Here is a 16,675-nt window from a genome sequence, read left to right on the forward strand (position 1 = left end):
GTTCCCATCCCAGTCTGTGTGTAGCACATCACATGCAACGGCAAACCAACAACAACGGGTCTGGAACACCGCTCAAACTTTCACATGATACAACCACGGAAACTTGTACAAATATAAGTTAGCTAACGACATTTTGCTCTGTCATATCTTCATATAGCCAAACGACACCATTGCAGCCAATTGAAAGTTAACCTGAGGGTCCCTACTTGCAGTGCGAAAAGAATTGGATGGTCTAACAACCACAATGACACCTTTCAACTACAAAATCTTAACACCTGTACAAACTAAAAGCACTAGGCCCCTACAGAAATGCTATTTGTTACCTCCCCGAGATATTTATCTATCACTGCCCCTATTACACCATTCCATGAGCAAAATTGTGTTCCATCTCAGGAGGTGATGCTAAACCATAAACAAATAATTCAAGTCATCCACTGTCAGTCGAGTCTGGCCGCCACCAGATTTATCTTCCCCAAAAGCAGAAGCAACCATCTCCCGCTTTTTCTCCTGAGACAAGATTATACATCTTAGTAGTGCATCCAAAAATTCATTGCCAAACAAAACACATCAATAAATAGTACCCTCACATCAAGGACATGCATCAATTGGAAGGGTTGGCATCACATAGGATTTAACCAAATGGGCAGGAACCCCCACCAGTAGGAACACAAAGCAAGAAAATTAATTATTATTAAGATAACCCTGTTTAAGTTCAAAAATTTACTGTATGGTGTTCAAGTTGCACCCTATTCGGTCCAGGTGAATTCTGGTACCTACTTATTGTTCAGGTTGATCTCAAGTGATCCCAGGAAAATGAAACTATTTATTTACAACATCACTCACTGCTCAAGGAGGGGGCGGGGAGCAGGCAAGCATCCTACACCTCTATACTTTTAAAAACTGGACTGGTGATAAAAAAAAGGTGAAGACACCCACTTGATAGTTCATAGTCCAGGGTGTTGATTTCACCCACGAATTCTCATTCGACTGAGACCAGTATATGAGAGAACCCGAGACATTGGTTACTACGGTCAGTTTGAGCACAGAGAAGGTATCGATATCCATACCAGTCTATGCATCCTATATATATATACTTTTAAAAACTGGACCGGTGATCAAAACGGTGAAGACACCCTACTCAATGATTCATAGTCCAGGGTGTTGGTGGTTCATCAGTTGACCCACCAATTTTCTCATTCGACTGAGACCAGTCTCTGAGAGAAACCGGGACATTAGTCCCCAAGGCCAGTATGAGCACATAGCAAGTATCTATATCCTGGCCAGTCTAAAGGCGGCTAGGCATACAAAATGAAGTGATCTTACGATGATGGCTTTAAATTTACCTGGAGCGCCAAAATACGATCTTCAACAGTATCTTTGACAGTTAACCTAGATACTGTAACTGGTCGTGTTTGGCCAATACGATGTGCTCTATCAACAGCTTGGTCCTCGGTGGTAGGATTCCACCAAAGATCGAGCATAAGCACATGGCAGGCAGCCACCATATTTAGACCAAGACTCGCAGCTTTGAGAGACATGATCATAACAGAAACCTGCCGATAGCAGAAGTCAACAATATTGGAGAACAGGCTGTGATACACTCAAGAAAGTTGCATGTAAAAAATATCATTGAACACAAACCTCTGGAACTGTTTTGAAATCATTTACGGCTTTCTCCCGAGCAGCAACAGACATTGTTCCATCAAGCCTCCGATAGGTCACATGAGAAGCTTGCAAATGAACCTCTAGCAAATCCAGCATTCTAGTCCATTGAGAGAAAACAATGGCCTTCTCTGTCGTTTTGGTGTCAGCATGTTCTGAACTCTTCCCATTGATATTTTCAGAGGCAAGCCCAATTGTTTTTTTGCTATCACTATGGGTGGGATCAACTTTAGGTAATGAGAGAATGATATCTAGGGCAGCCCTCACTTTAGAAGATGCATAAGATGAATCAATCCCAGTTTGATTTTCAGTCTGTACAATCTCTGTACAGGAATCATTAGACTGGAATTCACTTGTTGATTTGCACAAGGAGAATTCAAGGGTGCCTCGAGAGAATAATGAAGTTGCATTAAGTCGGACTCTGCAATTAGAGACTGGACATATGCTGTCATCGCCAGTAAGTTGCTCCAATATGCACTGGTTGCAAAAAACATGACCGCATGTAGTAACGACAGCGTCTTCTGGTGCATCCTGCACAATTAAAGTCGCTAAGATTCAGATATGAACTGACGGAGAATAGTAGGCATGACAAAGCTGGGGTCAAGAAACTGGAATGAAGTCAAGGGTTTTCTTTCCAGTTTTTGTTTCTTTTATCGAGTACCAATTTATGCTGACACGGTCTTAGGAAATTGCACTACCTTTCAATGTTTCCCTTTTGTGTGTCCACGAAAGCAAACCCATCCGAGTATTTAACGTTACTAGACACAAGTATTCAAATAAATTACAATAGACCACACTCAGCAGCATCGCAATAGCAAAATGAAATATTGTAGAACATGACAAAAGAGTAAAAGTAGATATTAGGGGGATATTTATAACTATAGGTGAGGAAGAGAAGAGACAAATACACTTACGTTGCAGAGAGCACATATAGCTGAACAAGATTGCAAACAAACCAGCAATTCATGTTTTCGTTCCATTGGAAGTTTATTCGCACTCTCCAATGAAGAGGTCCAGCTAGACTCATGACCTTTAACTAGGTGAGGGTGATCACATGCCTGTCTGAGCCGTAAAAGCATCAGCAGGATATTCACGTAGTTTTGCCTAACAGTACCAGCAGCTGCATAGACCTGCAGATAAATCGTCAGATTAGAGCAGGTGAGCAATTGACCATATAGGTAGGCTCGTCAAGTTTATGAATGGAACACATAAACAAGGAGCCATAATCAACTTCGCGCGAAGTAAACATGAAATGTGTGGTCAAACATGTCAGCATCTCATAAATGTTCATATGAACTGTTTAGTATCAAGGTTCTACAAAATCTTTTTTGTGTGTGACCTAGACTGTACTAATCCAATCCTGCAAGTAAAGTAACCTGTTTGCTGTCCAGGTATGCAATTGTAAGGTGATGTAATCTATATATTCCAAAAGGCATAGATGCAGATTAACAAAATATATAAGTAAGAATATAATCCTGGCTGATTTATTGTGGAGAAACAGCAAGACAAGATCAAAAATCAAAATATTGAAAGAATAAATAAAAAGAATGTATCAGAAAGTAGATGGTTAATTAACACCATGAACACACACCTTAAATTGTGCTCGTGATTCAGCTTCTAGGGTGTTATAAAATGCACGCTCCTCACTCGTGAAGTTCACAGCCTTGAGAGAAATGGTCTTCGGTGGTAGGGAAATGATTGGTTTTCCATCCAACATTGTCGCTACATTACCAGATAAATATAACTTTCATCACCAATTACAAAGTTCAAAAATTATGCGGGACCACAAATCAACTACTTTGGAACAGAAAGAATATTACACAGGAATAGCAGGATGCCATATCATAAGCACGCCAATGAAATTAAAAGCACAGCAGTAGCGATACGAACACAAAACGACAGAAAATTCAAATGTGGGAATGTTCTAAACAATAGGAACATGTATTTGATCTTTCAATCAATAATATAACATAAGTTCCTTGTATAAGACCTAGAATACCCTTTTTTAGAATACTAGCCATGGAAATAGCCAATAGAAGTTCTGAGTGGTACTCCCTCCGTTCCTAAATATAAATCTTTTTAGAGATTCCACTACGGACTACATACGGAGCAAAATGAGTGAATCTACACTCTAAAGTATGTCTATACATCCGTATGTAGTCCATAGTGAAATCTCTAAGAAGACTTATATTTAGGAATGGAGGGAGTACAGATTATGCTTAACATGCTAATTGATGATTTGATGCCATCCACTAAGATATTTTCATCAATAGTCTGAAGACACTAGCAACTCCAACTCTTCAACATGTTGTTTGGTGAAAGATTGATAAAAAAATATCATGATAACTAGCAACACTAGTAAATGTGTATGTGCAATGCACGTTGTCATTATGCAGGTATATTAATTGCACAAAGATATTAGGTACTTCCTGTCCCATAATACAAGACGTTTTTGCAAGCTAACATAGCTTGCAAAAACGTCTTTTGTGGGTCGGAGGGAGCAAGATATTATTTGCGTGTTACGTAAGATATTATTTGCATGTTAATTATGTGGTAGTGCTGACGGTGATATTTGGTATGATAGGTAAACATGTTGAATGCTCAGCATTGAAACAATCTAGGTCGTCGGATTAACCTAATTTGATGGCCGAGTTTAATTGGATCTGCCCCTTACGGGCTTTTTATATTGGTATAGACTAGCTTCACTATCATGATTATTTTGTGTTAACAACTATTTTCATAAATTCTAAAGCAAAAGTTGTCTCTGATTAAAATGTCAGGTGTAAACTGTAGTTTAAGTACAATCAGTAAGACATCTTGTTGGGAGACAACAAAAGAGGACTTCTTAGATATGCACAGGTTAAGAGATGGAAAACACAAAAAATAAGTTCAGTAAATGACCTTTAGTCCGACGTAGCATTACTGTCTTCAAAACAACTTGTAGCTTCTTGTAACCATTAATTGGGTGCCTGCTGATTGGCATTTTTATCATGGTGCAAAATTGCTTGTAATTACAATACGGTTCATATCGGAGAAATTTGAAATAGCTAAAGAGATCTTCAACAGCATTCTGTATTGGTGTCCCTGACAAGCACCACCTTCTTTTGGCTCTCAAATTCCAGCAAGCCCCAGCAACATTGGTTCGGTAATTTTTAATACTTTGCGCTTCATCAAGAATAACCCTGAACCATGCTACTCTCGCAAGAGGTTTCTCTGGTAAGTTACTCTTCTCTGTTGCGGCCTTTTTAGTTTTCTTAGAAGATGAAGCCTTCCTCTTTTTGCTGCCTGAAACAGGAGCACCATATCTGTCTGCCTTCCCTTTCTCTTCATCGTCACTATCAGGACTTGATTGCTTTGGTACCTCCATACTTACTATAGAATACGTAGTTAGCACAACATCATATTTAGTGAGCTCGTTAGGATCCTTCGTACGGTTGCTACCATGATATACTAGAAAGGACAAATTAGCTTTGCTGGTAACTTTGTTCCTCAGTTCTTCCGCCCACTGCCGTAGAACACTTGTCGGGCAAACAACCAGAGTCCCAGCAGCTGGCCTGGCCTTAATCTCTACAATATGATTCTCTGTCTTAACTGTAGTGCTTGTTGTCACTTCAGAACTACATGTCTGTGACCTCCTTTTCAAACAAAGATCAGTGGGGTCGTCGTCGTCATCGTCAAGAGATACAGCTTCGCATAGCTCTGGCTTAATGACAGTTGACCTTGGTAATGGTGCTCTTTCTGTCAATATCAGTGAAATAGTTGATATGGTTTTACCCAAGCCCTGAAAAGCATCAGATGACATCTAAGACACATTCACACACTTTGCTGAACAGAAGGGAGAAATTAACTAGTATACCTGATCATCTGCGAGAATTCCACCAGAGCAGTGTGAACCATTTTTCTCCTTTTGTACCATCCATGACAGAGCGATTTTCTGTCCGAATAAGATGAAATATAGTACTAATTACTCAGAAGTTGGTGACTATTTTCAGGGAATCACGTGACATTGACTGCAAGGTGTACCTGATGCCTCAGTAAAGGAACTGATAAAAGCCCATCAGGTGGATTAGTCTCAGACTTTGGCTGGGATATATCCTGGAAAATTTCCAATATGTTAAGCATACTGGAGCAGCACATAAGAACTAGGTGCGAGAAAAGAAAAACTAAATGACGTTGCTTTCAACGTCATCAGGTAAATTCAGTGCGCAATCACTAAGTTTTCACGGCAATAAAGTCAGACCAAGTGTTCTATAGAGTATGGTTATAGGATATCATAGGAAGTTGGGAGACATAATCACCAGCAGTTACCAAAACAAAAAGTAGTTTAGTAAGATCAAGAATCAGCATACGGGAACTTGCCCAAAAAATTTATAGTTACCAACATGTAAGATCAAGTGAACAAAGATTATCAGAGAATTTCCAAATACAGATACTAAACAAACTAAAAGTTCGTATTAAGTATACCAAACGTTGCTTACGAAAAACTGCAATTGGGAAATTTTGAGTAACCATTCACAATAAGGCCTCATTCGGTTCGGAGGATTTTCATACAAAAACATAGGAACAAGGATTCCAGAGGGAAATTTCCTATATATACATTAGGTTTATAGGAAAAGCGTAAAGGAATTCCAAGGAATACTTTTCATTTCCTGTGTTTTTGGAGGAAACTACACATCCACTCAAAGCTCATTTTGTGCGTAGGAACGAGGCAAGACAATTCCTTGGGATGACAAGTGTCATCCTATCAAATTCCTATAGTACTCCTAATTCCTACGTTTTAGTTTCCTCCAAACCAAATGAGCCCTGATCATTATTCGGCAAATGATTTTGTGATTCATGACAGCAGGTATAACCAAGTTAACAAGTGTGAAAAGGAGGAACACAGTACAGAGAGAGATATAACCTGCAACGCAAGTCGTAGAGTCACCCTTTCATCATGCGACTTATATGTCGTCCCGCCAAATCGAGGAACAAAAGGAATTGCAGACAAAGATTGTTGGAAGTTATTTACTTTTCCCTGGATTCCCTGGGGTGGCAATAAATGACCAGGAGCACGATGACTACTAAGGTTAAATAAATCAGAATCGCCATTGGCATTTGCACCGAAGCAACTTCTTGATAAATTACCCCGAGTAAAGGAGTTGCCACTTCTGTGAATATCGTATTGTTGTTCATGAAAAGATGGAGGCATTTGATCTGTCAGGCTCCTATACGGGTGTTGGTGGCTGATAGGAACTAAACTAGAGTTCAGCAACTGTTTTGTTGAGCCTCCTAAGTATTTATCAGCATCCTCTGTAGTAGAGTTTCTGCTTGAGGGTATTGGAGAAGAGTCGGTGCTAGACTCACTCTTTAAACCAACATATTCAGACTGGATCTGCTCACAGGATAATGACTCTGGGGAAGTCATGTAGCAACCTGATAAAGATGTATCATCACAATATTGATCAGAAGAGCCCGTCTGCATCGAACTGCTTTCACATATATTCTGCGGGATCTGATCCATCTCATATGACTGATTGTTATCCGGCAAATCATGCAGTGACATTTCACCAGCCATATCAAGATAACCATACTCTGCTTTAGGACATTCCCCAAACTCCCCCTGCAGATAATCTCCCTGTACAGTTAGGCAGCTGCTATTGCCATTGTTCATGCTTCCAGTTGCCTCACCAAAGTTCAGTTCAGTGTAAGAAACATCAGGGATGGCAGCATTATGGTCAAGAGAGAATGTGTTCATTGGTATGTATTGATTACCCTCCTGACCAGTGTTATCCAATATTGCTCCTGTATCCTCACTTTTAACTTCACTCAAACCAGATTGCTCTGGGAACTGATTACATGGCAAATCTGCAGTAGATATGAAATGAATATGATTTTCTTTAAACTCAGATGATGCAAGCTATATATTGCCAAAGAGAAATTTGACATACAAGTATTCGTTGGTGGCCCCATGCCCTCTAAGTGGCTCTCTGCTTTGACCTGTGCTTTGCCAAAGTACATTTGGTCACCAACATATGAACAATTTGAGAGAACTTCGTATGGAAATGCATTTGCTTCTTCAGCAGCATTTATATGGTTTAATGTGTCCCTTGGTAAAGGTTGGTTGTTATGGTTGGTAGTTCTACAGTTTCCAGATAAATCTGCGAAGAAATGGTCAAATAAATAGTGCATCATACGGAGTGCGAACCTTAAAGTGTCAGTTTAAAGCCATTTTCTGTTTCTCACCACTGCCAACCAAAGGCTTAGCATCGGAGTAATCAAAGGTTCCATCTCCTTGTTCCACCATTGCTTCCATCTGGTATTGCGACCAGAAACCTTCATCACCCAAAAATTCTGCTCATTGATAAAACAATAGCTTAACAATGATTTTGTTGAAGGAAAGCCTCTTGTAAAAACATATGATAAACTGAGAAGCTCAGCCTACCTTCATGGCTTCCAAATTCATTTGCAACACCTGTCGTGTCCATTGGCACCTCTAAGGAGCCTTGATTGGCCTGCATTTCATCCTCCAAAAATTCTGCTCATCGATAAAAACAATATAGCTGAAGAAGGAGTGTGTTGAAGGAAAGTTCTCGTAAAAACATATGATAAACTGAGAAAACCTCAGTCTACCTTCATGCCTTTCAAACCCATTTGCAAAACCTGTCATGTCCACTGGCACCTCTGAGGAACCTTGATTGGCCTGCATTTGAACAACAATGATGTTGTTTAATGGGGGGGGGGGGGGGGTGAAATAAGACACATTCCAAAAAATATTAATGGCCCGATACAGCATGCCTGGATGTAGATGCACAATCTTGCAACTGCTGACCACAAACACCCATATGATGCTAGAAATACTAGATGGAACATTTTTACTTGATTTTTTTTGTTCAGGCTTGCTAGAAAAAAAGAGTGCTATGATTATCCAACAACAAACCATCGCATTACCAGTGGATGAAATCTGAAACCCTAGCATCCAACAGCTTAGTGTCACATTTTCACACAATCAAGTAGTTCGAGTAACAAGCTGAGCTCTGAAAAGTCACATGTTGATCCAAACCCAAACATACACTGGAGAAACACCTTTCACCACAACAACCAATGAATAATAGAAAGTTTAGTGTATTACACTGCACTGAGTCACTGACAGTAAGAATCCAAGATCCCCACCATCACCCCGCATAAAATTAAATCAAACTGATTCATCTCATTTATAATAGAGTTACAGCCAGCTTAGAATATCGAGTGTAACTCCTTTGCTCTATAAGCACACCCCAGAAGGTAAGACAGCAAATAGCTGAATGCCGGCAAAAAAAACTTGAACCTTCTCATACTCTAGAGATCATGAGTAACTAAGAATTGGGGGGCGATATACCAAACAATACGAGAAAAGGGAGGAAACAATGCAACTCCACCCAACCCTTATAATCCTCTTGCAATCATCAACGCCTTAACTAGTCAGCACTACTCCGAATATCTCATCATAGACTTGCTGCTTCCAACCAAGTTCTTGCCTCAGCACCCCAATCAACTCAGCTGACGTACTACCACAGGCGAGGCCAATGATCCAACACTTGGATCCAATGCACCAGGACCTAATCCTCTTCAAGTCAACTGCCTCCAGTGACAAAGACAGCACCATATGATCATTGCTCATGTGATTGGGCTCAAATATCAAAAGATGGATGTCATTTCCAAACAGTATTTAACAAGCACATATATAGACGGTATGACTTAATTGCATCACATGCAATAACTGAGCTTTTAGCATTCCATTTAGTAGGGGAAACAATAAAACAACTCCCCCAAACTGAAAAGTGGCACCAAATCCCTTGCTCAAGGCTTGATCACGCTTGGCTCACACACATCTCACTCGAAAAGGCCCAGAGTCTAAGCGACTAGGACACTACACATCGCGAATTGCGGATATGTAGAAGGAGCATGACATCCCAAACACTCGTACGCGTCCGCTCCGACGAAATCCAAAACCCTAGCCCGGGGGAAGGCCAACCCTGGCTGCCGAATTGGATCCGGGCGGTCCGAGCTAAGATGCGAATTAGGGCAAGGCCGGGGCGGCAAAAGCGACGCACGCACCTCGGGCCGCGGGTCCTCCGCCCCGTCGTCGGCGGGCTCGCTCTCGAGGAAGGCCATGAAGTCGCCGAGGGGCATGGAGAGGTTGTCCTCGGCGCCGCCGTAGCCCCCGTCGTCGAAATCCATCGCCGGTTCCTCCGCCATCATCCGCCCCGGCGCGATTCGATCATGCAATTCGCCGCGGGAGAGGGCCCCTGCTTTTTTCTCCGCCGGACGAGAGCCCTTTCCCTCTCTCTCTCTCTCTCTCTCTCTCTCACCCTCGTTTTTAATCGTGGCGGGGGTGGGGGGCGGCTGCGCTGCGGTGGGCTGAGGAGAGAATAGAGATGCCGTCCGCGTCGAACTGGTGGAAAAGAGGAAGGGGAAAAATTCGTTCCGGGTTGGGGGATTTTTAAAAGCGAGACCGAGGAAAGGGTCGGCGTCGGGGGAGGGGGGGGTTTGGGAATGGCCGGGTACAGAAGCCGGGTTCGGGTTTGTGTGGGGGTGGAGTAAATTCGCGGCATGTGCACCACGCGGTGGACGGACGGAGCCGCGGACCGGACGCCGGTTCTGGAGCCACCGACTTTGGCTCGGCTTTTTGAGCCGACTCAGCCGAGGGACGCCCGGCTTCGGGGTCGTCGTGGACCGGGGCCCGGGCCCCGGCCCCGTGTGCCACACGGAACCGTGCGCGTGGCGCAGCTTTTTCAGGACAGACCCGGGATAGGTGTATTTTCGACTCGTGGATGAAATGAAATGATGGAATTGGGATCGGGTGTCTATATACATTGCTGGGAAATGGGAGACAGTGGTAACGCTCAACACCGTCAGCCAAAAGGACGGTGCATTTGTCCGATTTTTGTTCGTTTGGCTTGATTCAACGGATAAAAAGTCTGATTTCGTGTTTAGGTTAATGCATGTGTCCAACGTTGGTCCAATTCATGTTGACGACGTGCGAAAAAATATGCGCCCATTTTTTAAATAAAAATAAACATTAGTCAAACATAAAAGACGGCCACGAAGGCTGACAAGAGTCCACACGTTTCCATTACATTAATTAAACATAAAATACGAGATAGTGCGCTACCCTAGGCGTCGTCGTTGTCGACGTCGCGGCGGTGAGGTCGATCAGCGTCGGCGCAGGGCCGGCCCAGGGAAACTTTGTGTTCAAAACGACGTTGATGTTCGAGGCGGGTTGTGCCTCCGTCGTCTGTCGCGTCGGCGCGGGCGTCGCTGGTGGCGGCGGCAGCGCAGCACGAGCGCGCTCCTCTTCCTCCCTCTCCACCCTTTCCGCCTCCGCTTCCTGCTCCAATCGGCGCTCCAGCTCCATCTGCCGCTGGTCGTCGGTGTCCTCCTCCGCGAGGCTCTACGCCCTCCAATGCTGGAGGTAGGCTGCCTCCTGCTGTGATGTCACGCCCAACCAGATGGGCGACGCGCTGACTCACTCGCGAAGGCAGACGGTCCACTAGTAGACCTCCGGCTACGGCTCGGTCTTCAGCTGAGGGGGCATGGTGCAGTCGCCAGCGATGAACGGCGCGATGGCCTCCGTGAGTTGCGCCTCGTATGTCGCGTCCTCCTTCTCGGCCTTGCGTCGCTCTTCATCCTCGCGCGGCCATGGGTGTTGGCTAGGGTTTGGTCGCCGACGAGGGAGCAGAGAGGTGGCGAGATGGGGACGAGGGGCTGGAACCAGATGAGGCCGAACCCCATCGCACGTTCGGATTAAAAAAGGCTGACCGCGACCGCTGACGCGTGGACCCGTAAAGGGTGGCCGTCATTAATTATGTTGACTATAGGTAGTTGGGACGGACACCTAGAGGGCGGGCGCGTCCGCGACGAAGCATTACAGTCGCAAATTTGGATCAGAAATGGGTCAACGCGGAAGCGTTTGACAATGGGTCCACTCGTTGGACCATTACATTTTTTTCATCTAAACGAGCGGCGATGGACAAAATGGATCGTCGTGTTGGAGTTGATCTAAGAGTAAAAAATAGTTTTTGTAACGATAAGAAACACGTGATGATTAGATAAAGTCCGCCTAGTGCTAAATCTCCTTGTAGTTGAAGTCTGTATTGTATATATGCTACATCACGTTTATGATGCACGAAACATCGTGTGTTTTAATAGTTAGAGGAACACTGTTATTTTGAGTTCATCAGATTTTAAATTCTGTTGCTCGTATTATTTTTCGATTTATTTTAGGATTTTCGAGAATGCACATTTAGTGGGAGGACACATTTTCGTTGACGACGAGGCGTCTATGATGATTTAGGCTCAGTCTCTCGAATGTGCTCATAGGGATGGGTATGTGTTCATAAGGATGAGTCTATGTTCGTATATATGAGTGCTCGTATGTGTATTGTGTTAGAAAAAAAAATATGATGCAGAATACATAATTAGGTGTTGGGCTAAATTGCTCTCGTGTGCCAAATTTATAAAGCAAACATGATTTACTCGAATATAATTGGACAATTATATGATTATTAAACACTTTATTTGAATTATTTGTTATAAGATTATTTTAAATGTAATCACATGACATCTAAGGGAAGGAAATTGATCCTAGAGATTAGAGGCTACTGATGGGCATATTAGTGAGTGCATTAAATATCTTGGGAGTTGATAATCAATGTGACTAGGGATATCATAATGGGTGTGATGTTTTATCAATTATAGGCAACAATGTGTTACTAAAGGTTGGCCATAAGTATGAGTAACTTAACTAGTAACATAACGCATATCAAGGCAGATTTGCTTATGTGGCAAGCACTTAAGAGGAGATAGGTGTTTGTGATACCGTAACATAACACAAACTAAGATAAAATGAGTCTACGATCTAATAAATGCAATCATCTACTATGATATGTATGATGAAGAGGTATTAGGTGTATGCACGTGAAAAAACACTACTGGGTCTCCCCGCTCGGGCGACACGGTGGCGATCTCATGATTGTGCGGTCCAATCGCGCCACCACGGGTCGCCCATTGAGGCCCTATTGACGAAGCCTGCACGGGTCTAAGCACGGTGACGACGGGAGTTCAATTTGTTGAAATCTCTCTCCTGGCTGGATCTCATCGACGGTTGTCCGTTGGATGCCTCGAGTGGATCTACTAGGCGACAACAACATGGTTGTGGTGCTCTCCTGCAAACGATGGTGGCTGGATGGCACACTTGAGGCAGTGATGCTCCAACGCAGGCTTCTTCGGGCACGATCCCCGATTAGATCCTTGTTGAGGGCGGCAGACGTGACGGCCACCATTTGGATTGGCTCGGGCAGGACTAGAGGGGTGAATGTGTGCATCAGTGCTACTTGTAAGCTGCGTTGGGATTTTTCATGAAGATGAAGGAAGATACAACACAATAGAGATAAGTATTTTCCTTAATGAGAAACAAGGGTGTAAGTGCATCTAGTGCCCCTTAGTGATTTTGGTGGTTTGAAGACTTATAGGTTAAGTATCTAATGTATTTATAAGTGTACACAGGATCTATAAGTCATTGAGGAGTTTGAGATATTTGAAGAATATCGACCCCTAAAAATGTATATCTTAAGTTGAAGAAATTGGTCTGAAGCTGAAGAAATGAATCGCGAGGAATCTGCGATGAAATTGATATTCCTCGTGAAGACACTGATATTGAGAAGACCGGTGGTTCATGAAGAAAATCATTCTGAAGAAATTGAAGCGTGAAGATTTACGTTTTCTGTTATACTTTCTTTGCATTTGATGAATAGGAACACCGTGCTGTTAAAGGGGGTCAAAGTAACACTATGGAATGGATTTCCTCATGATGCTCAACCCAAGCCAAATCCTACCAAAAGCCTCAAGTGAGGAATATGAGTGACATGAGGACTCTCACAGTTGAGGGTCCCGACCGTTTCGATAACCACGCCAAGTCACTGGTCTTATCCACTCCAACGGTCATATTATTTAAGGACATTAGTGTCAAATCATGTCGGGATGCTCCGAGGCTATAAATAGCCACCCCCACAACCACTAGTTGGTTGGCTGCTCCGTTAGAAACTGACACTTGTCATAAGAGCAACCCAAATTCCTTAGAGCCTTCGAGAGTAATTCATCAGTGAGGAAATACACCACCCACCTAAACCACAAACCAAACCTAATGATTGAGCATCACTGAAGAAGTTATTCATGTGTGGGACTGAAGCCTTTTACCTTTGAGGACTGTGCATCTTCCAGACGGTTAGGCGTCATGGTCTAGAGCAATCCAGCAGTCAATTGTGGATCACCGGGTGACCGATTTTGTGAGGGTTTGGAAGTCTACCCTGAAGACTTACCACGAGTGTTGGGCGAGGACTGTGTGTCCTTAGCTCAAGGAGAATACGGTAGGAACTGTGTGTCCCGGGACTGGGTGTCCTTTGGTTTCAATACCAAGCCGCTCCAAACCAGATGTACAACTGTCACAGCAGTTGGAACCGGGTCATCAACGACTGTCGTCTCTGAGAATCGGGTTCTAATTCCTCAACTCTTTAGTTTCTCTGTATTATGTGTTGATGACTTTCACTGTGACTGTTTGAAGAATTTGCTGAAGACTTTCTCTGAATTTCCTCAACCCCAAATTCTTCACAATAGTTAATCATCATCTGTATTCTGCGTTCCTGCTTACTGTGCGATCTGTTTTCACATTCTTCACTCTGAAATACTGCTGGTGTGAACGTTTGCACGTCTGATCCTTTACTGTTTCCGTTGTAAGTTAGTCATCAGTGAGGAATTTCCTCAGTGATGAAATTCTAAAAATCTCCTATTCACCCCCCCCCTCTAGTCGATATAACGCACTTTCAATTGGTATTAGAGCAAGGTACTCCCTTGTTCTGTGTGATTTTGGTTTAACCACCTGGAGTTTTAGTTATGTCGACTGCAGGCATGTTCAAGGTGACTGCACCATGTCCCACCTACGAAGGGAAGAACTTTCCTTTCTGGAAGAACAAAATGCAACTGCATCTACAAGCTATTGACAATGATCTCTGGTATATTGTGGAAAATGGCGTCCCCATCGTTTCTGCGAGTGTCACTGCAGCTGATGTGAAGAGATTCAAGCAACTCGATTCTCAAGCGAAGAACATCATCTGTGGCTATCTGAGCCCGGGCCAGTTTGGAAGAGTAAGTGCTTTGGGCTCTGCAACACTGATCTGGGAGAGACTGTGCAAGGTAAATGAAGGAGTATCAACCCAGCGTGACTCTCGTGTTGATATTCTTCGCAATCTCTTCAATCGCTTCAAGAGACATGACAATGAACGCTGCCAAGACACCTTTGATCGCCTCACTGATATATCAAATGAACTGCAAGCACTGGGAGCTCGATACATCACTGATCACGAAGTTGTGAAGAAACAGCTGAGATCCTTGGATCCTTCATCTGACACTCTAGTTCTGATGATTCAAGAAAGACCAGACTACAAGATGCTAGATCCAGCTGATATTCTTGAAAGGCTAAATACTCATGAATTCCAGCAAGAATAAAAGAGAGAACTATATGGACAAAGCTATTCCAGACCACGTGCACTGAAGGCTAGAGCAATTTCCTCATCTGAAGAAGAAACAGATGACAACAGTTGTGACCCTAAAGAATTTGGACAGGAGCTCGCAATGCTTGTGAGGAAATTCCAGAGATTTACACGCCGAGGTCAGTTCGGTAAATCATCAAGAAGAGACATGAGGAAATCAGAATCTGCATCTGAGGACTACAAGAAACGGACCTGTCACAAGTGCAAGAAATCAGGTCATTACATTGCTGATTGTCCCCGCTCGGGAAAGGAATCAAAGAAGAAGAAATACAAGGATGACAGTTCTGATGACTCGAAGAAGAAGAAGAAATCTTCAAAATCCTCATCTTCAAAGTCCTCTTCACACAAGAAGACTAGCTTCAGAAAGGCTCGGGCACTTATTGGCAAGGAAATAGATTCCGAGGCAGAATCAGAGGAATGTGATGAAGAAGAAGGCTCTGGAGAAGACTCAGAATCCAGACAAGCTAGTCTTGCACTAGCAACCACTTTTGTTAGCAAGTCAATCTTCAATCTTGAAGAAAATGATTGCACCATCCATAGTGATGACTATGCTGATGACATCGCTCCAACCTATTGCTTCATGGCAAAAGGTTCAAAGGTATCAAATGATGCCTCCTCCTCTGATTCAAGTGACTGTGAACATAATGATTATAAGAAACCCAGTTGCAGTAAACTTGCTATCATTGCCACTAAACAACAAACTGCTATGGAAAAGCTTCAAAAACTGCTAGACAAAAGTGATGATCTGTTGAATGATGAAATGAATCTTAATCAAATCCTCGCTGATGACATGAAAAATCTTCAGTCTAGATTTGATATTCTTCAGGATCGTTATGATACTCTCCTCACTGATCATGAGAAGCTTTCCTACGAATTTCTTCAAAGGAAGCTTGATCTTGAGAAACTGAGGATGTCTCATGATGATCTTCGCATGGAAAATGATTCATTACTAGCTCAACAGATCAGCGCTAGTCAAGTTGAATTTATTCCTCCATGTCTTAAATGCATTGAACGAGAAACTGCTAATTCCTCACCAGAATCATCAAATGCTACAAATTCTTCAACTACACGTGTTGTGTCTATTTCCTCACTTGAGGAAAACACAAATTTTACTGATGAAAATGCAGGGTTGAAGGAATTGTACGTGACAGGCATGTACAAAAGCCTCAAAGGACCCAAACTCTTTGTGATGTGCTCAAAAAGCAGATCTTGAACAGGAACCCGAGGAAAGAAGGAATTGCCTTTGAGAGGAAATTTAATGCTGATGGAACTTATTGGAAACCTGAACAGTATCCCAAAACCTCATGGGTTGCTGCTACTGGGCCTCCTTTTGATCCATCTAATCTAACTGGCTTCTCATGTGAATTATCCTATTCCTTGGATGAGTCATTTGACTCCAACTATAAACTGTTCAAAAATCAATCTGGTGAAGTATTTGCTAGATATGT

At 42.9% G+C, this 16,675-nt stretch overlaps 1 protein-coding gene across 1 annotated transcript; it reads right to left on the bottom strand.

Annotated features, from left to right (window-relative positions):
* Positions 1 to 118: 118 nt before the first annotated feature.
* Positions 119 to 10,091, bottom strand: LOC123444563 (helicase-like transcription factor CHR28). The gene is made up of 14 exons (XM_045121331.1): positions 9,739 to 10,091; positions 8,275 to 8,344; positions 8,087 to 8,179; positions 7,888 to 7,995; positions 7,593 to 7,802; positions 6,566 to 7,509; positions 5,686 to 5,757; positions 5,519 to 5,596; positions 4,564 to 5,443; positions 3,254 to 3,384; positions 2,577 to 2,792; positions 1,642 to 2,193; positions 1,344 to 1,553; positions 119 to 507 (listed from the first exon to the last, which is right to left on the bottom strand). The coding sequence occupies exons 1-14, from the start codon at positions 9,880 to 9,882 to the stop codon at positions 403 to 405; spliced, it is 3,813 nt and encodes a 1,270-aa protein (XP_044977266.1). The 5' UTR covers positions 9,883 to 10,091; the 3' UTR covers positions 119 to 402.
* Between the last annotated feature and the right edge of the window lie 6,584 nt (positions 10,092 to 16,675).

Source organism: Hordeum vulgare, chromosome 3H, assembly GCF_904849725.1.
Source record: "Hordeum vulgare subsp. vulgare chromosome 3H, MorexV3_pseudomolecules_assembly, whole genome shotgun sequence".
Classification (NCBI taxonomy): Eukaryota; Viridiplantae; Streptophyta; class Magnoliopsida; order Poales; family Poaceae; genus Hordeum; species Hordeum vulgare.

What these genes read in the sequence shown, in the direction of transcription:
- LOC123444563 (XM_045121331.1), bottom strand. Translation starts at nt 9,882, where the DNA reads ATGATGGCGGAGGAACCGGCGATGGATTTCGACGACGGGGGCTACGGC. An exon ending in GAATTCTCGCAGATGATCAG is followed by an intron (nt 5,444 to 5,518) that starts GTATACTAGTTA and finishes GATGCTTTTCAG; the next exon opens with GGCTTGGGTAAAACCATATC. An exon ending in AATGCTACGTCGGACTAAAG is followed by an intron (nt 3,385 to 4,563) that starts GTCATTTACTGA and finishes CTGGTAATGTAG; the next exon opens with CGACAATGTTGGATGGAAAA.